This window comes from Lytechinus variegatus, chromosome 16 (genome assembly GCF_018143015.1).
Source record: "Lytechinus variegatus isolate NC3 chromosome 16, Lvar_3.0, whole genome shotgun sequence".
Taxonomy (NCBI): domain Eukaryota; kingdom Metazoa; phylum Echinodermata; class Echinoidea; order Temnopleuroida; family Toxopneustidae; genus Lytechinus; species Lytechinus variegatus.
In genome coordinates, this window is record NC_054755.1 from 25095685 (window position 1) to 25121011 (window position 25327).

Genomic DNA, 25327 nt, shown 5'->3' on the forward strand with positions numbered 1-25327 from the left:
ACATGGGAAAACATGTCTTGCAAATGTACATGTATACCTCAAGGCCAATGTGTTTAATTTAATATGCATAAATCGAAAACTGACAAGTTAGTTTCACTGGCAGGATTTTTACACAATCATTCAATAATATGCTGCTAGCATGGGAGCACATTTCTGTCACAAGCGAGTGTTTTGTGCTTTCCAGGCAGTAGATGGCAGGTTCGAATCCCACTGGGTCCAATGTTTTCTGACTTATGATTTTCATTACAGATCGAGCATGCAATCTTAAGCACATAGGAGTAATGCCAAAAATTTGTTTACAAACTATAATTTCCTCCTATTAAAGCCTCTTTATTTATGTTTTGTGCATCTTTACAAAAAAAAGAAACGTGTGAGCCAAATTCCATGATAATTGGCCAAAAACTGAGGATGCAGTTATACAGACCAACAGCCATTCTGATAGTATGCTGATTCCTGTACCCCCTTCAAATTTCATTTAGTGGGGTTTAATTAAAACGAAGGCATTTTCACTCAAATGTATTAGTGATTGAGTAGTTATCTGTGACATTTTCTTGAGAATGACCCAGAAATGACAATAGATTTTATATAGCTAACTGTACAATTCTTCTCTTTTCTCACGTAATTGGCGCTGGATATCCTGTGGTAATTTGCCTTGAGGTGTTAAGGTGAATGAACCTGTAATAAACGAAGATTTCAAAACAGTGGAAATATATGGTTCACTTCCTCCATTTAGTCCCCTGCTAGGTGTATCTAATGCTATCCAATTCGATGTTGTTGTGCCTGTAAACCAATGCAGAGTTGCAGAATCTTCATGCAGTGCTGTTATTTTGCCAACTTGCGGCCATTCATTGCGATATTCTTCAAGGAAGACGCACATCATCTGCCCAATATCAGGAACCATAGGTTGTTTCTTCTGTGAAGTCTTTCGTCCAAGATTGACCTATCATTTGAAGAAAAAAAACTTTTTAGACAAGACAAACAGGTATACATGCATTAAAACATCAGCACTAGTTTTCCAGCTTTTAAAACATAAAGTCATAATGCACATGTAACCATTAGTGGTGGAATTTTGAACACTTCTATATTAAGTAGACATGAAACTTGAATATTTTATTTGTGCAAAATGCAGTCTTACCATTCTTGCTTCCCACAAGTTTTTTATGCACTTTTTTCTTCTAATTAAGGGGACAGGTCACAATAGCAACAACAAAATTCTTTGGACCAAAGACAGATATAGATCAAGAGCCTTGATTTCCAATCTATAAAAAGTCAAGACATGTAAAATACAAGTTAAGTATAACTGGTAATATATTGCTGTACTGAACTTACTGGAGGGATGGGGTCCTGCTCATCATTGGACAAATAGATGTCTGAGTTGATAGCATTCTGTTCATCAGCAGCAATGGCATCCTTAGACATCAAAATGTCTAGCAGTATCCAAGTTTGGAGTGAGCCTTCTGTGCAGATTAAAAGAAAAAAAAAACATTGAACAATTTAGAATAAGTCCATTACTAAACTTCTATGTGGCATGTGACGCTGTTAACCACAAATATGTGAAGACATGACTTTGCATGAGATCTTTCATACCAACTTACACATAAGTATATAGGGGAGATTGGGGAACGTTGGACGCGAGGTAAGTTGAAACATTGTAATTTTCTTTAACGCTTAAATAAATTGATTGCCTTTATCAACAGCCATCCACCAAACAACACATGTGCAATAAGCCTGGTTAAGTTAGAAAGGAATTTTTGTCTTTCACCTTCTGAGTAATTTTTGTTTCTCTTTCAGAAATATTTTATTATCTCAGACAAGTTTATAGATCAAATTGGCCAGTTTGGGGAGAAAATAGATACTTGTACCAATCTCTAATCTACTGCTTGTCGGGCAGTAGATGACAGGTTCGAAATCCACTGGTTCCAATTTTTTCTGACTTATGGTTTTCATTATATAAAGCATGCAATCTTAAACACATAGGAGTAATGCCAAAAATTTGTTCGCATTATTATTATTGCTTACCATCTTCTGCACCAAAAGAATGAAGCAGTTGCAGCCACTCTTGATGCTCGGAGTCATTAAGGTAGGGACGATACTTCACCATGTCTCTACGTAGACGATCAAGATGAAGTTCTTCAATTCTCCTTGAAACAATTTCTGGCAATCCAGGGGGATGCTCTTTCAGTATGTAACTGGCACCTGTTGTTGCGGTCCAGACTGGACTACTGCTCCATTTTTTTGTGTTTATGACCGCATGTCCTTGAATTTTTGTTATTTTAAATTGATGTGGCAGGCTATGATGTGATGGTTTATTTATGTGTGTTTCAAGCCAGTCCCTAATGTTATATATGATGTGTATCCTTTCTGCTGTTGTGTTTGGCTTCTTGTATGAAAGTGGGATGTGATGTAGTAAAGATGAAAGTGTTGGAATGTTATGTTTTGATGTATGTGTAGATATTCTACTGAACAGCTGATCAATGTCCTCATGGGTGTGCCCTTTCATTAGGAAGCACAATTTGATCTGTAAAGACATAAACAAGAGAAGCAATGTAAACAATGTAACTACAAGGAGTATTTCATGTGGTAATAGTTATTATATTTGGCACTACTGCTATCTACATACGGTACCACTCTATATCAAATATCAATGTGTAGGAACCTCTTCCTACCCATATACAAGTCTAATGTTGACATTGCCACCAAAAAGTAGTAGCACCTGTCTATCTTCCTCTATGTGGGCAAAATATAATATACTGTACGATTAGTTTTCAGTTTTTCACATACCATTTTTCAACGGTCAATGCATGTCTATACATGTACTTTTGACTACAAACTGTTAATTTTATTCTTCTACTCATTTTGACAGTTACCTTTTTGAACACGTTGAGTTCCACAAGAAGGGCACACAAAGCAAGGAGACATTGATTTTTGTTCTCCCTCCCGCAGTTATCCATTTGGAGGTATAGTGTGTCAGGAAGAGAATTAGCATATTTATTTAAAACTTGAAGAAGAATGTTCGCAGTAAGGTTGGAGTCATGGGGATACTCTTTGTTGTCGACAAACATGTGTTGTCCCCGCCCATGAACTATTGTCCCAGTTACATGCGATGGGAGTCTCCATGCTGATGAAATTGATTTGGCCGTTCGGTAAAATTTTGGAATGCTGGTGGATTGCTGATCCATTCCATCGATGATAATGCTGATGTACTTCTCTGGATGTTGTTTTGCTTTTTGTGCATGCTTGTAATACTTCATTCTTTCAGTTCTGTAGAAATAATAATAAAGGAAGAAATGCTTAAATGAAGCACAATTTTTCAGGCAAGAACTTAACATTGCAAATAGTAGCTATTGAAAAATATGACACAACTTAGTAAATAAAATCTTTCATATTTCACTGTGATATTGTCAAGCAGATTGATCTTTGGTTCTATACAATATATCTGATCTCATATTATTTTCCCCCATTTTTTTGCTCCAAGGGGCAGTTTTATTTACAATAAATGAAAGCTTTCAAAAGTAGAATAATTATATGAATTATACATGTAATGCTTCAGCATACTCAATTTTAGAATAATTTATTTTCTTTCCCATTTATATCATAATTGTAATTTTCATCTAAAAGTTGTTTCAATTGGCTTTTGTAATCTACCTACACACCAAAAATTTTTAAAATCTGTTGAATATTTCACAAGTTATCATGTGGAAACCAACTTGCATATCTAATGAGCTGTGACCTTTGACCTGCAGACTTCTAATTCGAGCTTAGCCTGTATTTTGGTGTCATCTTCCTACGTACCCAATTCTTTTTTTTTAATCTGTTGAATATTTCATAAGATATCATGCGGAAACCAACTTGCATATTTAATGAGCTGTGACCTTTGACCTGCAGACTCTGAATTCGAACTTAGCTTGTACTTTGGTGTAATCTACCTACACACCAACATTTTTACAAAATCTGTTGAATATTTCACAAGTTACCATGAGGAAACCAACTCGCATATTTAATGAGCTGTGACCATTGACCTATGACCTGTGAACTCCAAATTCAAACTAAGCCTTTCAAAGATTTCAATGTCATAATGCCGCCATAGTCACTGTCGGTAAAGCAGCTCCTTTTTTCATGCTATGCTATGCAGGCAAAACAATCATTCAGAAAGAAATAGTAAATATCATACTTTTGTTGAGTAAGATGATCCTCCCTTTGTTGCTGGAGGGCTTTCCTTGCTTGTTTGTCATTGGTTCTTTCGATGCTTTGCTTCAGTTGAGTACAGACATCACATTTTGAAAACCTGTTCACCTGTTATAAAGAATAAAAAATCATGAGTAATCAGTCTTGATTAACAAGAGGAATGCATCTGGCAATGTAGCCTGAATTATGCTATTCAGCATCAGTGGCAAAAAATATATATACATATATAAAATGAATAGTTTTTCAAAAAGGGAAGAAAAAAATACAAATTCATTAATAATATTCAAATAATCAAATCCAAAGTTTGTTGACCTAAAATTACCTTTGACCTTTGCCCAGTGACCTGAAATTACATTTCTCCATTTGCTAATACCTGATAACCATTATATGACAGTTTTATGGACTAGGGACTTACACTTGCAAAATTATCTTTCAACATTTTAAACTTGGTTTAGTTTCTCTTAATTATACAGTATGTGTAAGAAAAAAGAAAACCAAAACTCAGGGTATATTTTACCATCAAATTTATAAATATGCTTCATGGATGTACATCAATGAAAAGATGCACTTCCCCTCTTTCATTTGAAGGCCATTGGTGCTAGCAAACTTCCATTTGCACGAGCAAATTATGAATTTGAGTAAGTTTTCTGGCTCTTACTGCTTTGTATTTGGAAAACAAAGTTCATAACTTTACTATTAATTTCTCCATATTTCATATGAGACCTCGTACGTAAAATATGAATGACGCATTGTCGAGAAAAGTTGCCTGAAACATGCCTGATTTCCATCCATTGGTGTGATCATTGGAAAACAAGCATTTCCAACAACAAAGTGAACTGGCTACCGGTGAATGAGCATGAGTATAATTTTATGGTTGGCTGGAATGTTCAATGGGGGAGGGGGGGTGCTCAACTTTAAAAGTCAAGTCCACCCCAGAAAAATGTTGATTTGAATAAATAGAGAAAAATCAAAGTAGTATAATGCTGAAACTTTCATCAAAATCGGACACAAAATAAGAAAGTTATGACATTCTTAAGTTTCGCTTATTTTTCACAAAACAGTTGCATGCACAACTCAGTGTCATGCTAATGAGTCAGTCGATGATGTCCATCACTCACTATTCTTTTGTGTTTTATTGTTTGAATTATATAATATTTCATTTTTTACAGATTTGACAAAAAGACCAAGTTGACTGAATCAAAGTATTAAGTAGTGCTAATTCCAAATGTTCAGGGTGGAATTAATAGTTGTTTCACTTGCCAATGAGTAGAAAATTAGAATATTTCATGAAATAAAATACAAAAGAAAGAGTGAGAGGATGACATCAGAACATCAATCTCCTCATTTGCATACCCACCAGGATATCCATGTAACTGTTATGTGAAATTAAGCGAAACTTGAAATGATGACCCTATAACTTTTATCTATTTTCTCCCGAACTAATCAGATCATTGTCAAACCAGTGACCATACATCTTCAAATTTTGAAGTCGATACCTTAAAAATTGATCACTATCACAAGTACGAGGTATTTATCTCTTGAGACCTTGAATCTTTGAAAAATTATTGAATGAAAATTACCTTTGGGATAGTCAAATGTGACATTTCTTTTTTCCATATTCGATAGAAATGTTCTTTACAGCAAACTTCTTCTCCAAGGTCCTCCAGCTCTTCTTTCATGATCTGATGCACACTGGCACGTGTCAGGCAAGACGGCAAGTGAATCTTGTCTTGAGCTGGCAGTTTATCTCCGAATCTGCGGGAGAATCTGTCTAACCATATCAAAGAGGAAGCAACTGCTCTTGACTGCATGCCTCGTCTGTGTTGGTTTGGGGGAAGATATGCCTTTAGTCCATCTGTAACAAAGGAGATAAAAATTGAGCTTATTCCTGCCCAAAGCAGAAGTACATGCTATGGGTATTGTGATGCTTCACACTATTGATGTGTTTTTCATCGAAATACTCTTGTGCTAAATGTGACAAGGTAAATTTGCTAATATTAAGCTTTTTTGATATACCGGTATTAGTAATACCGTTCGGTATGAAAGTCATACCGGTATGGATACCGCCGTTGAAATTTCAATACCGAAATACCGTCATACCAAAAGTTGAAAATATCATACCGGTATTTTCTTCTGTATTGTCGTTTATGGGTATTTTTACAGTAAAATTAAGCCAAAACAATAAGTTCTTTGGCTCTCTCAATGTATTTAATGAAATCAGAATCCAATAATCTAACCTCGAAATGAATACATCGCCCCTTAACTACTGTCTGAGCTCCGTTAGCCGCTGCATGAGGCCTCGGCCCCACCGCTCAGCTCCATGTACTCGTGTACACAGCTACAGCAGTAAACAACGAAGTCGACCGAGACGGAGAGCATTTCATGAAGAGTTTTTTTCAGTGGTTTCAACGACAGATTTGCTTTCCGCCAATCACATGCGAGGGTTTCCTAGCTTGTAACATCCCTCTACACAAACAAAATCACTGACAAAACTCTTTTTGAAACACTCCCTAGCCTGCCTTTTGACCACGTGGTGTATTGCGGGCTTCAACAAAGTATCAACCTTGGCTTGGGGCGTTGACAGACAAACCACAGAGATTAACACTTGTTTTTTCTTTATGCAAGTTTTTTTTTTTCTCGGACTGCTCTTAACTTGTATCAATGGGAATGTCCACTGAGTTTTTTTTTTGGGGGGGGGGTTGCTGTGCATTGACAGACAAACCACAGGGATTAACACTTTTTTTCTTTATGCAATGTTTTTTTTCTGGACTGCTCTTGACTTGTTTCAATTATGACAAGTTTACTTTAATACTATAAGCCTACTACAAAAATCGTCTGACCCCCCCCAAAAAAAAATAATAATAATAAATAATTAATTAAATACATAAAGAATATATAATACATTAATGAATAAATAAATTAAATATGAAAATAAAAAAGGCAGAAAATATTGATAACATTAACAGGAAAAAAATATTACGCCATCCCTCTTTGTTTATTTTGATCTGTGAAGTGATCGTAAATGGAAGAAAGTGGCTGAGAATATTTGTGTGATTTGTGATGGGTGTTGTATCCGTTTTGTGCATGTGCGGTCATGAATAAAATGAAATAAACTATTGGATTGATTGTAATTTAAATTTATGATGGTCTCGTGGCGTGATAAGATGTTGATCAACTAAAATTTGGCATGTGTGAAAGATGAAATTGACAAAAAAGAGGGGAAGATCGAGATTCGGAGAAGAGGAGGATGTTGATTGTTCGTGGTAAGAGAGGGGTGGTGACGGGGAGAGAATGGGCCGATGGGAAAGAGAGAGTGAAGAATTAAGGGACTGGGGAGATAAAGAAAAACAAAAGCAAGAAAAATGAGTGAGAAAGAGGCAGCCAGGGGATAAGAAGTTTAGGGGGAGGGTTTTACTTTTAGACAACGTGGAGATTCACAAGGGGGGGGGGGTTCAACACAATGGACAATTATAAGAAAAGTTATTTACGAGACGTCAAAATTTGAGGTCAACAAACTTTGAACCTTCGACGAACACGTGTTGATGTGAGTGGTAAAGAAAAGGGGCGAATCTGAATGTGAATGAGTGGGGCCAGATCGGTGCAGGGAAAATCATGCATATATCCTTGACAGTTTTAGCAAGGAGATATCTCCTTGGTTTTAGCAGGGAATTTAGTCCATATTACTTATTAGTCGGTATACCGGTATTGAAGCTATTAGTAATACCGGTATTGACAATATCAATACCGATGGACAAGGTTAATTTGCTAATATCATAACTTGACTTCAACAATGAAGGGCTTAGACAGATGTTACAAATACCTACTTGTTAGTCACATGCTTTGGTAATTCTCTTCTTAGATGATTGCATCACTTGATGTGATCAAGGTTTTTCCTACATACAATCTGCTTCAGACAAGTATTAGGTTTTACAAATGGAAAAATTGTTGCATTTGGTGAAATTTGACTTACCATTAAGTATTCATTTTATGAAATCAATTACTGGTATATCAAAACTAATTACCTTGGAAATGGGTATTTATCTGCCAAAGCCTTGTCCTGGAGATTCCTAAGGCTAATCGCCATCCACGCCGACAAATTTCTGTCACTCCAATACTGAATCTGATTAAGATCAGGTTCCCAGATGCTTCATGATGTTCCAAGAGGTATTCCAAAATCCATTTCCTCTGCTCCCATTTGGCCTTCTCTTGGAATTTATTCCTACAGGTGGCTGCTTCTCTTCTGGAAACTTTGTGTAGACAATAGTTTTTGCAGCATTTCATTCTTAATATTGATGCTAACTCTCGACTGGACTTGTTTTTTTCTGCAATGTGAAAATACCATATTACAGCCATTAGCATATCAAAACAAATCGATACTTGATTACTCTTATGTCCAAGTTTCATGAATCAGATCCATATAATGGTAATGGTAGTTCAACATATACCCCAAACATGGCCAAAGTTCCTTGACTTTTGACCTTAGTCATGTGACCTGAAATTTTCACAGGATGTTCAGTGATACCCGATTACTCTCATGTCCAAGTTTTATGATCTACATGTAGACCAATAAACTTTCAAAGTTATGATGGTAATTCAACAAATATTCCCCATCTTGGTCAAAATTCATTGACCTAAAATGACCTTGATCATGTGACCTGAAGCTCGCACAGGAAGTTCAGTGATACTTGATTACTCTTATGTCCAAGTTTCAAGAAGAAAATCCATAAAATTTCAAGTTATGATGGTAATTCAACAGATACCCCCAACTTGGGCCAAAGTTCATTGACCCTAAATGACTTTTGACCTTAGTCATGTGACTTGAAACACACGCAGGATGTTCAGTAACACCTGATTAACCTTATGACCAGGTTTAATGAACTAGGTCTATACACTTTCTAAGTAATGCTGTCATTTCAAAAACTTTACCTTCGATTAAGATTTGGTGTTGATGCCGCTGGAAAAGCGGTGCCTATAGTCTCACTCTGCTATGCAGGTGAGACAAAAAAATATATTCAAAACATATTCTCGTCCTAACCAGACCAGTGGCCATATGGCAACCACCTACAATGTGGGGAGGCATTGAAACTCACTTCTTTTCTTAACACTCAATGAAGGAATACTTGCACAAGATGAATCAGAACTGCCATCAACAAAATGTACACGGGTGCGTTTTCTACCTCGGAGAGCTGCAAAAAAGTACCAAGTTAAGGATTTTCAATCCATTAATATGTACATGTATCAATGTTTTAAGATTATAATTTATATAGACAAAATTTGAGTACTCTTAATCAGATTATTAAAGCTCAAAGACCTAGTACATGCAACATGATAATGAAGATTATAAATTTTGATGTCTCCGCGATCATTGTCAGATAAAAATGCTTGTATATTACACACCTATCTGTTAATTTTATTAACCCTTGATCCTGGGGCCCTAAAATTTACATCAATCAATGTATGAAGTCAACACCATTGGTGGGGGTATAAAATGTACATGTATGTACCCCTTGACAACTTCAGCTCAACTCATCCAGTGGATGATGGGGGGGGGGTGTTTCAAAAAGATAGAAGTATGACTTATATAGTGTGTATCCAAAAAAAAAAGTTTACACTTAGAAAAATTCCTGTAAAATTATACATTTGTAATATCCTCAAGATTTTTTGACATTTTAACATTGGTACAGATCAATTTAAGAAAATGATCATATAACTATTTAAAAATATTTCCGCTTGAGTATCATTTACTTTTGAAATGTTAGTGAAAAATGATTTGCGCAGAACTTTGAAATACTTATGCGAATAAAAGTTGACCTCAAACATGAGGAACACATGGAATTTAGCTAGTGAAGTTGATTTGTATACTTTTTAAACTTGTTTCCTTGCCCAAAACACTTTGAAGAGTGCCATTGCGCCCCATCCCACTTTTGCCCGATAAACTTTGCGATGCGCACGACATACGTAGTTTTACCTGATCAAAAGCTAGGAGTGTAGTCATCGATTTAATCAGGTAAAAGCACGTAAGTTTTAGAAATTGAAGAAAATTACAAGATTTAATGTAGAAATCAAATTCTCTTTTGTCCCAATTCCTTTTATATGTTCCACAGGACAAAGGAAAATGAATAAGTCCGATACATCAATCTCCATTTTTTCAAAGAAAGCTAAAGACGCAATTTTGAATTTTTAAGCACGAATATCTCGGAATCGCATAAAAGGAGATATACGTAGTTCCGCCAGATCACGGCCGTGAAGAGTAAGCAAGCACTTGCAAATTAGGAATAATTTATAATTACCTTTATCATCATCCATGCACCCTACTCCAATGTCACATTCTTCACTAACTGTATCCATCTCAATGTCACTATCTGAATGGAGAACATAATTTCATCACAATACATGTAAGTATTCAGGTCATCTTTCTTCATACATACTTGTACATGTACATGTACCAGTACATGTATTTTTTTCATTCAGGCAATAAAATTAACATGCCCTAACATTAGCATATTCACAACACATGTGAGCTTTACAACATATTTCAAAATTGATTACTGCAAATATCCATATGGTCAGGCATTCAGTCTGTGAGTAAAGCTCACGGGTGCCGGTCAGATCCAGGTCATATTATATTGTGTGTTACGACTATAAAGTTCTTCCAATTTACAGAAAATTAGAACACTGCATCATCAAACTTGGCTCCAGCAGTCAATCCAAAATAGCTAATTTTATTTAAACTGTTGTTTTGCCACACATTGGTTGCTAAGGGAGGCCGTAACTTAGCAACCATTTGACCGTGGAGCAAATTATTCCAGAATTTTCTGTCAGACATTTGGGGGCACATTTGGTGCGAGTTTAAAGAAAATCATAAGGGGTCGGGTGACAAGCATTGGTTGATTTGATATGGATTGACCCAGGAAGTTATTTTCAAATTTTATTTTCAAATTCAAATGAGTGGAATACCACAAGCAATTCCAACATAGATACATGTAATTATCATTTTAAATGATTTATGAAATTGAAATTACATAGCGTAAAATTTGTGGTGGTATTGAGTCATGTACAGGATTCTAGTTGTTGATTCTAATTGTTTTGAATTGTGCGCCTTGGAATAGTTTACTAGATAGATGGTACATAATAAATGTTGTGATTATTATAAATTACCTGCAGTATTCTGTACATCAACCTCTGATACAATTCCTATATGTGTTTCGTCGTCTTCTTCTCTCAGTGCATCTGTTTCAGAATCACTACCTACTCAAGATAAGGCAATTTCAATTCAATTAAAATTTTGTAATGAAAAAACACTTTGAATTCTATTAATAAAACACATCCCTTATCTATTAAATGAGGCATCTACTAGGTAGTCTGTTAGGAATCATGCAGATTGGAGGCCACAGTGACAACGTAAAGTATTCTGAATTTAGTGTATGGCATGTCATTACATGTAGCTTGACAGTAAAAATGAATTTATTACCTTCACCATTCAAATCAACCTCTGAAACAGTAACTCCCACATCTTCTCTGTCATCAGGGGTTCCATCTATGTCTAACAGAATCATGTGAACAGGAATATATTAACATTCATGTACTTGTACAATGTACGGCATGTATAGTAGCAACAATTTTTTTTTCATTCTGCATGAAACACTACATGTATCTAAAAGCCTGGCTAAAAAAAATTGTAAAAGGTCAATAATGCAAATACATAAATTAAATCTACACAGATTGGTTCATATAGTATTACATGTACATGATCAAGCAAATTTAAGCTATGATACAGAAACAAAATGCCCATGAAGAAAGTTTGCTCTCCTGTGATGTTACTGATAGAATAGTGCACTAGCTAAATTTTAAATAATAGTGGTTCATGTGCTTATTTAAAATGTGAATGGTTTTGTAGACTTGCTCCCATACATTGAAAATCCATGTAATTTTCATCATGTATTCCACATAGATACTTCAGCACCTGAATATTCTAAATATCCAAAAATTAAAATTGGTTCATGAGCTTGATTTTTTTTTGCTATAGAGCTTCAAAGTTTACCCAAATGGATGTTCTTAAGAATTGCGCATTCAAAGAATTTGTAATTTTTTGGACCTCACAAGATCACAACAATGACTTTGTAGCTCTATTATACCCTTTTTACACAGGATTTTCTTAACCCCGGACTATCGCTAACCCCGTACTATCCTTAACCCCGTACTATTTTTTTTTCCTTTTCACACATGCCAAATTGTTATTGCTAACCCCGGATAAGGAATGCTTGCTTTTTACACACGAAACTCGCTAACCCCGGACTAGTGGTTTTTGTCGATCATTCGTAGTACAAGTGCTTCACTCATACACTTTTTACACACGCTACAATTTCCTTAACCCCGTACTATACATGTAGGTGGGGCCAAATTGCCATTTAGCCCCACCTATAGTACGGGGTTAAGCTTAGCCCACTTTCGTTTTACACATGCGATCTTAACCCCGTACTATTGCTCTTAGCACCGCAATTGGTGGGATAACCCTGCTTTTTTGCAGGGCCAAATAATCCTGTACTATAGGTGGGGTTAGCCCACTTTGCAAAAACGCTGTGTAAAACGAAAGTGGGCTAAGCTTAACCCCATACTATAGGTGGGGCTAAATTGCCATTTAGCCCCACCAATAGTACGGGGTTAAGGAAATTTTAGCCTGTCTAAAAAGGGTATAACTCAGTCGAAATCCATGAAAATTTCATCAGATTTCACAATATGATTAATAATAATCCGCTTTTATATTGCGCTTAATCCATCGGAACGACGTGTCTAAGCACTTTACAGATATATTATTACCCCGGTCATCGGATTCAATCAGTCATTCCCGCACACAATGTGTGCACATCCTCCACTCCCTGGGGAGTATTCCAGTCAGTCGCCTGTGAGGCGCACACAGTACTGGACAAGCTACAATGACTTTTACATCCTACCGGGTACCCATTTAGCACCTGGGTCGAGAGTGGCAAAGTGTGGATTAACGCCTTGCCAAAGGACGCCAGACCGCGGTGGGATTCAAACACACGACCCTCTGTTTACAAGGCGAGAGTCAGAACCACTACACCACGGCTCCTCCACAATATGATTAATAATTGTACCCTTAAGATGGATAATCTTTTATATGGCTACTAATTGTTTGCTCTTTTAAGTCTAACAGCACTCTAAGTTCTTAGAAATTGCGCGAAAGATAACAAAAACTCAAACTAAAAATATGAAATTTCAATAACAATCTTGAGTATTACAAGAAATGCTGCACTTTATTCAAAACCCATGTCATTTTCACCAAGATTTGCAAAGTTGTAGAGGATGGTATACCTAAAAGGTGTAAAAATCAAAAGATATATTGGTTCATGTGCTTGTTTTCAGCACTTTAATAGAGCAAATGTACTTTTTTTAAACACCCCAAAATACGTCAAAAGCTTTGTACCTATGAGAGGATAAATTCCAAACCACTCTACCATTGATTTATTCAAACTCGGGGTCATTGTCCGTCTTACTTTGCAGCACTTCAGAATAAAGTACCCGGTATTTTGAAATTGTAGAGGAATCAAAGAAAAAAACATTGTCCATGGAATAATTCCAACTTTTATTAGCTACATAAAATAACACATCGGATCTGCAGTTAGTGCAGATAAGGAGAAAAATCAGCTCACACTTACAGCTGATTAATCAACTACTCATCCATTGTGACGTCAGTGTGCTGAGTGTAAAATATGTGCAGATCATGATTCGCAGAACAAAACTGTGGAACGTCCTTAAGTGAAAACACCGTTTAACTCTACATATAATGGTTTAAAATTATTAATTTTAGGAAAAACAAATTGCCGGCCCCCAAAACATATTAATAGCAGCCAAAACCAGAGAAAAAGACCGCCAAATAAAGAAATTGTGGCCAAAAATGTGATGGGGGAGGGGGTTAATTGGGCGGCCATTTCGGATTTTGGCCCGGCACACTTTTTCTCAGACCTGAGACAAAAAAATTCATTTTGAGATAAGGTAAAAGGAATAAAAAAACTGTTGCCACAGTAAAACCAAAAATCATCCATTTACAGCACACTCCTAGTTGTATGGGATTTTTCTAAATATCAATATCAATGGGATTACCTGATGCTTCGGAGGTCTCATAGACTTCAGAAATGTAGCACTCTGACTCACTAAAAGACAAATCTACTTCTGTGAATGAACAATCTTCCAATTGGTGTCCATCTAAAATATAAATTAGTACATATTTAAAAGGATTATGAGACACTAATGTACAAAAGTTGGTACAGATGTTTGCAACGATATAAGAAACCCCAAACGAAATAAAATACAATGACTAAAAACAAAACGTGAAAGTAATGAAATATAAGTAGACCCTATAAAGCAGTGACCCTGGTAATAAGCAGGGAAACTGTTGCCCATGTAATGGAAATTACTAGCTCTTTATAGCTTGCACCTCATGAAATATTCCATATTTGAAGGGAGACTATTTCTTACTTGAACTAGAGCATGAAGTTGGCATTTTGAAGGGCAGGTGATCGAATCTCATGGTTTCCAAACATACAGGAGTTTTAATATCAGCATTTTTATGTTGATTTATGGAAAGAAATACATGTATTTAAATGAGACATTAAAGGGTAATTTGACACCTGGATGATCAATCATGGGTCAAAAAAAAAAAATATTGCACATATAAAGGGGGCATATCAGGGCCCTAAACAAGCCGATGTAGGCAAAGTTTTTCACTAGGCCATACACATGTAGCCTACAGTACACGGTTATGAAATGAAATACAAAATGTACCTGCTTCCAGTTTGGCTTCATACTTGTGCTCATCTCTTTGGGGATGTGAGTTCTCCTTTGGTGTATTGCTGGTTTCACTGAAATGTTTCACCTATAAAGAACAAAAGAAGTAATATTAAAAATAATGAAATATGTCTACTATGCAACCCTCATTCCCTGGCCTACCCCATGCTTCTAGTTAAATGAACAAATATCTTTACAACTTATCTTTACAAACTTAGTTCCAATCACATGACAGTAAAAAATGCTTTAATTTGAAATTAAATTTGAAGTTGGAGGTCAGGGTTTGACAAAAACTTTGGAAGGTTTTATCCCAAAAGCACTTCATTAATTGATAGTCCCGGTTGACTCTGAACAGGCAGCATTTGTAGACTAAGGCCAAAAAGAGAGGCCAAGCTCTGTAGTATAAACCATGGAGCTAGCTCCACATATAAACCATAAACAGAACTCAGTGCAAATTAGAAACACCTAGGGGTGCAAAGGGTTGGAAAACTTCCTGAAATTCTGAAAAATGTCCATCATGGAAAGTTTCAAGAATTTTCAGCTGCCAGGACTTTTGTAAATTTTCAAGAATTTGAATGTTTCTAACAAAAAGTGGTCAATTGTGTTTTAAATACAAAATCATAAATTGATATCCTCAAATATACTTTTCTCATGTATTTAAACTATACTTCATTTTTCAAATGCCAAAGGTATAAAATAATTAATCAAACTAATACATTATACAGTACAGTATACAGTGCGTCCCAGAATAAACGAAACCGAGATTTAGTGATCATTTATCATAACTTAATCATAAAAAGAATAGACAAATGACCTACCAATTTAAAGCGTAGAATCTCCTCTTTCATCTGATATTACTTAGGTTATTTCTTATTCACGCATGAGTGAGCAAAAACAATTTGAAGAAAGGATACCAAAAACTCATTTGGCGGGGGGTATCTGGGTTTCAAAAAGAAAACCACATTTCTGAAAAGTTCAATATCTGATCTTTAATTTGGTACCAAAATTACAGAAAATGGTCAAGGAATAAAAAAGTTCTGGTCATTTGAAATAAGGCTTGTATTTCCATAATTTCATGAGATAAACGTGTTTATACCGGTTTCCCACAGAAGCTTTCGCATGGTGAACAAAAGATTTAATGCATGGCTGATCGTCAACAAAACAGAGTGTCGAGAGAGTTTGAAAGCCAGCCTGGAGAACCTCTTCATTTTATGAAATTATTGAAATTCAAGCCTTATTTCAAATGACCAGAACTTTGTTATTTCGTGACCATTTTCTGTAATTTAGGTATCAAATTAAAGAGGAGATATCGAACTTTTCAAAAATGTGGTTTTCTTTTTGAAACCCAGATACCCCCCGCCAAATGAGTTTTTGATATCCTTTCTTCGAATTGCATTTGCTCACTCATGCGTGAATGAGAAATAATCTAAGTAATATCAGATGAAAGAGGAGATTCTAAGCTTTAAATTGGTAGGTCATTTGTCTATTTTATTTATGATTAAGTAATGATAAATGATCGCTAAATCTCGGTTTCGTTTTTTCTGGGACGCACTGTACATGTACATTTAAAGGCCACTGTACACGTCCTGACTGCTTGCGATCTGATTTTGGAACAAATCACATTTTGCTCATTTTCTGAAAATGTGAATGGAACATATCATTTTATTTGAGGTTTGAATTAATTGAAAGAATACTGATATAACCATTTCAAAAGATTGCAAGCCTTTATTTCGGAGTAAAGGCCAAATTAGTTTCAAATCGTAGCCAATCGTACGACTGCTATGACATCATTACGACTAGATATTAAATTCGCTTTTATTCTAAGGATGATAGCATAGTCACAGATTTCAACATAGGTATTCGTACGATGATTTAGAACATTTCGCAGTAAGATATTCCCGGTCTCAATGTTAGCATGAAATTCTACATTTTATTCTGAAATTAGGTCCCAGACCAATCGTAAGTTGTGCGGTCACCTTTACATGAATATGTACATGTATGTATCAAGTAACATGATGGAGCATAGACCCTATATGTATAAAATTGAGATTTTTATCAATTCAACAGGAAAAAAATTTGCATTACACTATTTTTCATTTTTCTTATCAAAATGGCAAGGGTTTAATTTAGATGTAAGAACCTGCCTTCCTTTTACCACTACATATTCATGTTAATAGAACATTGCTCCTTACATGCAGTCTGCACGCACAGACCCTTAATGAACTTTGATTCACAAGTGGGCCTTCAAGACTAGCACGAATACAACTTTCTGTTGAACAAAAGGACCTTCTGTACACAAGTCATTGGCAGGAGCCTTACATATAGGCTGCATATTCAGACCACTTTCCTCAAATGAACGATTTGCACTAGTCTGCTGTGCGAAGCCTTCCTTGAGTGAATTAAGGGTCTCTGAATGTGCAGCCTACCCATGCCTTGTGTACTGAAGGCCATCTTGCTCAGGAAACGGCAAGTTTTGTATGTACTGATCTTTGCATGGAGACCCGCTTGTCTAGTACGGGTTATAATTGAGCAAGGTGCCCCTTGGAGAAGTGCTTCTAGACCAGTTTCTTACGCTTTTTTAATTAACTCTTAGCTTCGCTCTTCAAGCATCTTAAGCACTATGTAAGCAGAATGGATTTGGTGATTTATAAGTCACATTATCATTCGGTGGTCTGTCATGAATATGACAGATCGCCTTTTAATTTCATCAGAATTTTCTTTCTTTATTCCTTTTCATAGCCAAATTTGTTCCCACTTTCTCTCAAAATCAGGCATAGCAATTTCCTTGATTATCATGTTATGTAGGCCTATGGATATCATTATGGACATGATCTGCGAAGCTGCTCAAGGTCATTAAATGATGATGACGACATCCAAGTGCTATTTTGTAAAATTATATAATTGATCATTTCATTGTAACAAATCATAAAAACTCATCTATATTTACATCATATCAAGTTTAGATGAGAGGTCATCAGGACATGCAAAGGTAATGAGGCACACGTTCGCGCAATAACATTTTAGAATGCCCCAAAATGAGTCGACCATGGTTGAGTTTGGGTACGTTTCAGGTCATCTCAAAATAAGTCATAAATGGACAAAAAATGCCTATATAAACTTTACTGTAGCTCATCGGACCCCCTTTCTTCCCTCACACTTGGGCATAGAGTCTAGTCGATTTTTTATTTGGACATATCATTGATGACGTCAAAATGACATTAGAAGTCAAATTTACATATTTTCACAATATATGTCAAAGTATTACTATTAATGCATTTGGCCATATCTCGCTTATTATTAGATTTCTCTGAAATTTTATATGATGTAGTTGAGGCAATTCTCTACAAACAACTTGCAAATAATTTTCACTTTTGACCAGAGCATCAGTGTGCTATAACCTGTTGAAGTCTTTACAAATTTTTTCTGGACGTAATTTTTTTAGAAATTTTGGGTTTTCATTAGTTAATTGGACATACTTGCTGAAAATTTAAGGCTTTGCATACTTTTAAGTAGGACATATTTTTACGTAATTTTGCCGGAACTTTTGGGGGGTCATTTTCACATTGTAAAACATCAGAAATATGTAAATGCCAAGATATTGAAATGCTCATGGGTTCCAAAAAAATTTTTGGGGTATTTTGCGGGGTTCCCAGATTTCTTTTTGCTCATTTTTACTAAATATACAATAGACTAACAAATTTTTAAGTACCTTCTGTGACATAGACGTATAATTGTGCAATGTCTTTGACATTTGCCAAAATTTTGTGGAAAATTTGATGGTATTTGATTTGAAGCTTTTACATTATTTTTTTTCATTAAAAATCATTAAAATTGAATTTTCAAGTTAATGTTGTAAAATTGATACACACTGGAAGAGGGAAAATTTTTGTTGGAATTTTTATGTAAAATTTTCTGAATTTTTCAAAAATGTTCATGAAATTTGTCTACATGATTTTTTTTTCAAAAACATAACTGATGAATTTTCAAGGCAATGTTGTGAAATTGACAGTCATTCTCATTAAAAATATCATTGAAATTTAGCAGAAAATATTTAACATTTCAAAAATCATCACCTAAGATTAAGAATTTTTAAAGTAAATGTTGTAGGTCTGTTATTGATAACTTCTTTATCACTAGTCTTGTCGATAATCGCTTGTTTTTTTAGTCACTTAGCAATATCGATAACCTTTCTCTCGTTGCCAATAAATGGACAGTGCTTTTCCACAATTTCATGGAATTTACGAAAACTGCCTATTAAAAGTGGTTTTGAAACAGAAAATCAAGGAAAACGTTTTTCCTCAAACATCACCGAACATCAACAGAAACTACTCAAAAATTTCAACAAAATATGAATACTTACTAATAGTAATACTAGCCACAACACACGATCTCACCCCCACTTCGGTATAAACTATAATCATGACAATCCAAACATCGAGAATGCACTCTGTAATGTTAGTCTTATAAATTAACTATTAAATCTGATGTTAGTCTGGACCCCCGTCTAGACCCTACTTTCAATTTTAAACCAACTTGATCTAGGCCAGGCAGGAGAGTCTAACTCAGGTTAGTCGGGTCTAACAACAGTAACGTTTTTTAGCTTAGGCTTAGCCTGAGACTAGTAGAGTAGAGACTAGAGTGATTAGTTTCTAGGCCTAGATCTAAGCTAAGAGTAAGACATGACTTACATGACTTAGACTACGTTCTAGTAGACAAGTAGTAGGCCTAGTAATACTATTATTTACTATTTAGGCCTACTAACAACAGTTAGATCTACATCATGTAGATGATTAATAAATCTTCTTTTCTAAACTCAAGTTAGATCTACAAAAGTGTCTACTCTACTGTCTACATGTACATCGGATCCCATCAGCAAGATGAACTTTCCTTTCAACTTGTTTTGAAGACAAACTGGATTTAATACATACCTTATTCTGAGCATCAATCCTGTCATATTGCGACTCATGGCCATCACTTGAATTCGGAGACAAACCCTTGCCAATGTGCAGCCGGGGGTGCAGCCCGGTTTCAGAGTCAGAGTCAGAACCGCTGGAACTAGTACTGGAGCTAAGCCGCAAGCAAAGACCCTTTGCCTTAGGTTGAACTTCTTGAAGATGTTCGGATTCGACATGATCAGAGTCGACCTCACTAAAATAAAGAGCTTGGAAAAGCTGCCTTGCTTCGTCACCATCATATGTTCTCTTCCGTTTCGACATTACTAAAAGAGTAAGGTCTATTCCATTTGCATGAGAATTTGAAATCAGAGTACAAATGGTAACCCGTAGAAAAGATCTTGGGCCTAGGCCTTCTAGTATATTTAGTTTCGAAAGTTTTGATATCGCTCTGGCACGTACACGTACACTGTGTACAAAAGTTTGTTGTTGATCGATGACCCGATGCGTACGTACGCACGTGTGTGCATGTAAACAAACGACCACTATCAATTACGGGTACCCACGTGTGTAGCGCTAGCCTATGGTGTATAGAAGCGAGGATCAGAGGATTAACAAGTTTAGAGCAATCAATTGCTGAATGGCGATCGCCAGCATCCGCCAGTGTAGTGAGTTAGTCTGCGGACACAGACACATGGTTTTGTGCATAGTAGAACACGCAGAGTAGTAGTACAGGAGAGACTGTCTGTGACTATTTTTTTCTTCTTGAAGAGGAAATACATGAAAATAAATAAACATTTACTGTATAGGGGTAGATATTGTTTCTATACCCCTCAAGACTCTAATCTAGACCTAGTTGTTTTCTTTCTTTTTTCATACAAATAAAATAAAACATTGGGGTGGGGTGGGTCATTTACGTGCACGTATAGGCCAATAGTGAGTGGTTGTTTTATCGACCGGCCTTTGTATTACCGAACGTGCGCACTGTACTCATCTGAAAATAATTTCATACGCTCAAAACTTTGCAATATCATTCAAAGGGAACTTGAATAGATGATTAAAATCAAGGGCGCCGGAAGCGGGGGGGGGGGCACTGTTTATTTTTTTTTTTGGGGGGGGGCAAAACGAGATTTTGCCCCCCCCCATGTGCCCCCCTGAAAGTAGAAAAATGGATTATTTAATGACAAAAGTAAAGGATGAAGGCACTTTTCTGCCTGAAAATCGTCATTTCCATTGTCAAAATTTGCCCCTGACGGGACAATTGCATTATCATAGTAAGCCTCGCGTCTTTTGACGAACAGTTCCTCTGTGAAACATACCTTTGATAATTCCATCTTTTTACAGTGTGATAACGTTTAACCTTTTAATGAATACATTTCAGACTAAAACCGAATGGCAAGCTATTTTTTTTTATATCTAAACCTACAAATTATGAAAAAGATGGATATCTTCTTAGATAAATGATTTGTTTTTATATATTTCGATCTAAAAAGTGAAAACAAAATCAAGCACGTTTTGAAATAAAGAGATGGCTGTGTGTTTATGCAAAGCGCGAGCGATTTTTTTATTTCTATACTATGACCTGAAAGTTTTCTTTTTTCCAATTAAATGATTCCCCTCCCTTCCATCATTCATGCGAGTTCGAGAATAGTTGGGCCGGTTTATATATATCTGTTTATATATATTTCTGATTTCTGATTCGAGGATACATGTGTATAATTTCGTTTTTGAATTATGCATTTTTCCATGATAAAAGAGCACAAATAGTAGGGGGTCCCCCTTTCCAAAATGGTAGGGGGGACGCGTCCCCCTGGGATTTTCGCCTATGGTGATGGGGGAGCTTTTGCATTTTCCAGAATAAAATTGAAGGATTTCGTGCACACTTTTGGTGAATTTTGCCCTCTCGATCGGCGGCCCCCGGCTGCGTACCGGCCATGTTTGTCATCTTAAAGTCTTTAAAAGGCCTATATTACATTGGTTTGAAACAATTTCGTTTGCAATAAGGCTCGTAATTTGCTGGAACTGCGACCCTGATCATGAAGAAACACCAGTCTGGGTCAGAAGGGAGGAAACAGAAGGAGCAAAAAGAACTCCAAGACTGTTTAATTCTCAAGAAATTTATTTTTGAATGCTCTTAGAAACGCAACTTTTATATTCCATTTTTACACAAAGTCTTTACCGTGGGGGGTCCCACACCCTCTCCCGCTTGATCGCTTCGGTATCTCACGCTGTCAAAAATATTGTGCCCCCTTCGGGAATTTGCCCCCCCCCCCCAAAAAAAAAAAAAAAAAAAAAACTGAAAGTGTTCCGGCGCGCCTGATTAAAATGGCATTAAAAAAACACCCTTTCAAAGTCTTGATATTCTAATAATAATACTAAAAATATTGTCAAAATATTTCATCGTTGATTTTGTTGTTTTCTCAAAGTTTTCCCATAGGAAACACACGTTCGGTAATACAATACCTTTTTCAAGTGACCGAAATATTTCACATGCGAAGAGGGGTCCGATTGGAAACTAATATCGTAAAAAAAAGAAGAAACAATTTCGGCAAAATTTTTACATTTTGTAGATAATTGTGTATTTATGGTGAAAGTTATATTTGTTTGTTTGTTTACTTATTGTATACATGCAAAGAATATTTATTTATATGAATTGTGATTTTATTAACTTATATCGGATTTAAGGAGGAAGAAAATAAGATATTATTCAAAACCCTAAATACCATGGCCAATACTTACAGAGCGCGCTCCCTATATTGTGGGCGCAGGGAGGGGAGCTTTTGGTGTTAAATTAAAATAAAAAGGAGACGCCTCTCTTGTTTCTATACCTATATCAGCTCCAATTCAGTTGACTATGTCATTTTGAACCTTGTTTTCAAAAGTGATTGTGAACGCACAAAAAAGGAATACAGTGGAGGAAATTAGAATAATAATATCCCCGCGCTTCAAGCTAAAGCGTTTTATCAATTTTCTTTGCCATGAAAAGGGTCCCGAGAAAAGGGTTTTCTCAAAGATATATTGAATACTTCTCTTGGACAGATCAGATTTGATTACAAACAATATAGCGACAGTGCATATCTTATACTCGCAAAACAGAGAAGAAGTGTATATGCCGGAAGGAAGATATTCCTCCCCGCGCAGAGCGATTGAACTCTGAAATTTCAAAGGGCTGACGTTTCATCAAATGCAGGTATCTCAAATACTCCATTGGCTCTTACCTAATTCAATTGATTTTCTAAGATTACTGAACTTCATTACAAAGAAAATAGTACGCAAAAAGTTTAAACTTCTGTGATTTATTGAAATTATATATAAAAAAGGGATGCTAATTTCCTTTGCTTATCCTGAAGCGCTTCATTTTGAATTATAAAGAAACTTATAAGTGTCCGAGTCATTCAAAATTTCAAACCGAGGGCGCAAAACATGACAGGAGATGAATGTGCAGGGAAATGACATGAAGTTTAATAGAATTTGATTTAAAAAAAAATATTGTACTTTTTTATTTAATAGGACACGAATTTTATACCTTCCTCCTTTTAAATTAGGAACCTGTTTACCCCCAAAATCATGATTTTTTAGTAATGAGCCGAAAAGCGGGAGAAGTTGACTTTATAGAGGTGACGGCAGAAATTGATATAAAGATTTTACCCGTCCGGCCGGAGCCGACCTGACCAGAAGTTGTGCGATCAATTAAAAAAAAGATAACTTCATAATTATATTTCGGCCTAACCTTACTCTAATTCCATGCCCTAATATATACATTTGAACTTTGACTGGCAGGAAACACATAGCTGAGGTGGAAAAACAGGGTTAGAGAAAAAGGGTGGGGGGTAAACAACGGAGAACTTTTAAATTATATATAAATTTAGAGCAAGAATGAAGGAGTTTCTCTTTCGATGATAAAATAAAGAATAAAAAGAAAAAAAAACAGAGCTATCTTTCTTCCCTTTCCTCCCTCCCCTTTTCCTTTCTCCTCTCTTTTTCCCCTTCTTTTTTTTTCTTTTTGGGGCGTTTTTTCGGGGGGGGGGGTGTCCACCTCCCGCCCCCCGTGCTACGCGCCTGATAAAGAAAACTGTAAACAGGTGCGAAGTGCGAGCTGAAGTTTTCTTCGGATTTCGAACTAAAGACAGAATAATCGAAGCAAAACCATGAAGAATGTCGGCATAGAAATATCAGCAACTGTTGCGAGCGTGAACTGATTTTTTTAATTATTATTTTGCAACCTGAAAATTTACATTTCGTAATCATGAATCGTCATCGTAATCATGAACATGATATATGTACATGTTTCTACATTAAACCAAACTCGGTTCTGCATATAAATTGAACAAGCTCTATCTCAATAAATTAGCGCGAAGTATACAAGTTTGAAATTTTTGGTATATATATGTAACTTGAAATCTATGCAGTTTACATGTTTTAACGTTAAACCAATTAACCTCAGTTTCTTCATCAATTACAAGCTGTGTATATCATAATGCGAGCGCGAAGGGTGAGCTGAAATTGATTTACCAGAAAGGGAACATCATTTTTCAGCACTGTCCAACATGAAGGAAAATGGTTCACTATGCCGGTATAGAAATACGAGCTGTCTTGAAAACTTAACATTTTCACACGTTTTTGTAATATTGAACAAGGTGTGTATGTCAATAAACATAATGTGAGTGCAAAGCGAGAGCTAAAAGTTTTCATGGTTTTGGTATAGTATAAGGGATATGCCTCCCTTCTTTTTTTCCTTCTCGCTCCTCCCCCCCCCCCATTTATTTCCCGACGGCAGCGCTGATTTACCGACGATATCCAATTAGTGGGGGGGCACTTACATTACCATGCGGGACCCCCCCCCAAAAAAAAAAAAACACGTATACAGAATGTCTTTTTCAAGATAAGGGTGTCAAAAACACACAAAAATAGTGAAACTGAGGGGGTATCTATTTCGTTAGGAAAGTTACGTATCAGGGTCAAATTTGCGGGATGATAAAACAAAATTAAAATGTTTTATAAAGGATGTCCTATTTGCCCCAACAATACGTGTTTAGAGTCCGATTTGCGCGAGGTGTGGAAGGTGGGGTCGTACCCTACCAATGTTGACGTGTAAAGGTAAAACCAGTCATATCGAGTGTATTACCGCTCATTAGGATAGAATACGGGAGTGAAAAGAAATTGAGGTGCAGCATGGAACGTGGGCAATTAACGTTAATTGATAAAATTCCAGAGCGAGCGAAGCGAGAGATTAAAATTGTTTACCTTTTCATGAGAATCTTGGAAGTGACTTGGTGAGGGGGCACAGAATGGAGTTTCTTACTAAAATTCCCGAGCGAGCTAAGCGAGCGAGCAATCATTTCTACCTTTTTATTAAGATCATAAAGAGGCGGGAGTCTGGGGCCATGCCCCCGCCCCCCAAAAAAAAATTGATAGGGGCAAAAAAAGAAAAGGAAAGGAGAATG

At 36.1% G+C, this 25327-nt stretch overlaps 2 protein-coding genes across 2 annotated transcripts; both read right to left on the reverse strand.

Moving 5' to 3' along the window:
* Positions 1–299: 299 nt before the first annotated feature.
* LOC121429987 lies at positions 300–6152 on the reverse strand. The gene is made up of 6 exons (XM_041627256.1): positions 5766–6152; positions 4172–4293; positions 2868–3261; positions 2020–2518; positions 1330–1457; positions 300–940 (listed from the first exon to the last, which is right to left on the reverse strand). Exons 1-6 carry the CDS (start codon positions 5994–5996, stop codon positions 590–592), a joined length of 1725 nt encoding a protein of 574 aa, XP_041483190.1. The 5' UTR covers positions 5997–6152; the 3' UTR covers positions 300–589.
* Positions 6153–7961: 1809 nt separating this feature from the next.
* LOC121429988 lies at positions 7962–20496 on the reverse strand. Its single transcript, XM_041627257.1, has 8 exons — positions 19920–20496; positions 14989–15079; positions 14308–14409; positions 11657–11728; positions 11344–11433; positions 10476–10547; positions 9276–9371; positions 7962–8507 (listed from the first exon to the last, which is right to left on the reverse strand). Exons 1-8 carry the CDS (start codon positions 20205–20207, stop codon positions 8200–8202), a joined length of 1119 nt encoding a protein of 372 aa, XP_041483191.1. The 5' UTR covers positions 20208–20496; the 3' UTR covers positions 7962–8199.
* Positions 20497–25327: the final 4831 nt, after the last annotated feature.

What these genes read in the sequence shown, in the direction of transcription:
- LOC121429988 (XM_041627257.1), bottom strand. Translation starts at nt 20,207, where the DNA reads ATGTCGAAACGGAAGAGAACATATGATGGTGACGAAGCAAGGCAGCTT. An exon ending in TGAGACCTCCGAAGCATCAG is followed by an intron (nt 11,729 to 14,307) that starts GTAATCCCATTG and finishes TGATTCTGTTAG; the next exon opens with ACATAGATGGAACCCCTGAT. An exon ending in TGATGTACAGAATACTGCAG is followed by an intron (nt 10,548 to 11,343) that starts GTAATTTATAAT and finishes TTCTCCATTCAG; the next exon opens with ATAGTGACATTGAGATGGAT.
- LOC121429987 (XM_041627256.1), bottom strand. Translation starts at nt 5,996, where the DNA reads ATGCAGTCAAGAGCAGTTGCTTCCTCTTTGATATGGTTAGACAGATTC. An exon ending in AACTCAACGTGTTCAAAAAG is followed by an intron (nt 2,519 to 2,867) that starts GTAACTGTCAAA and finishes ATGTCTTTACAG; the next exon opens with ATCAAATTGTGCTTCCTAAT. An exon ending in TTCTTTTGGTGCAGAAGATG is followed by an intron (nt 1,458 to 2,019) that starts GTAAGCAATAAT and finishes TAATCTGCACAG; the next exon opens with AAGGCTCACTCCAAACTTGG.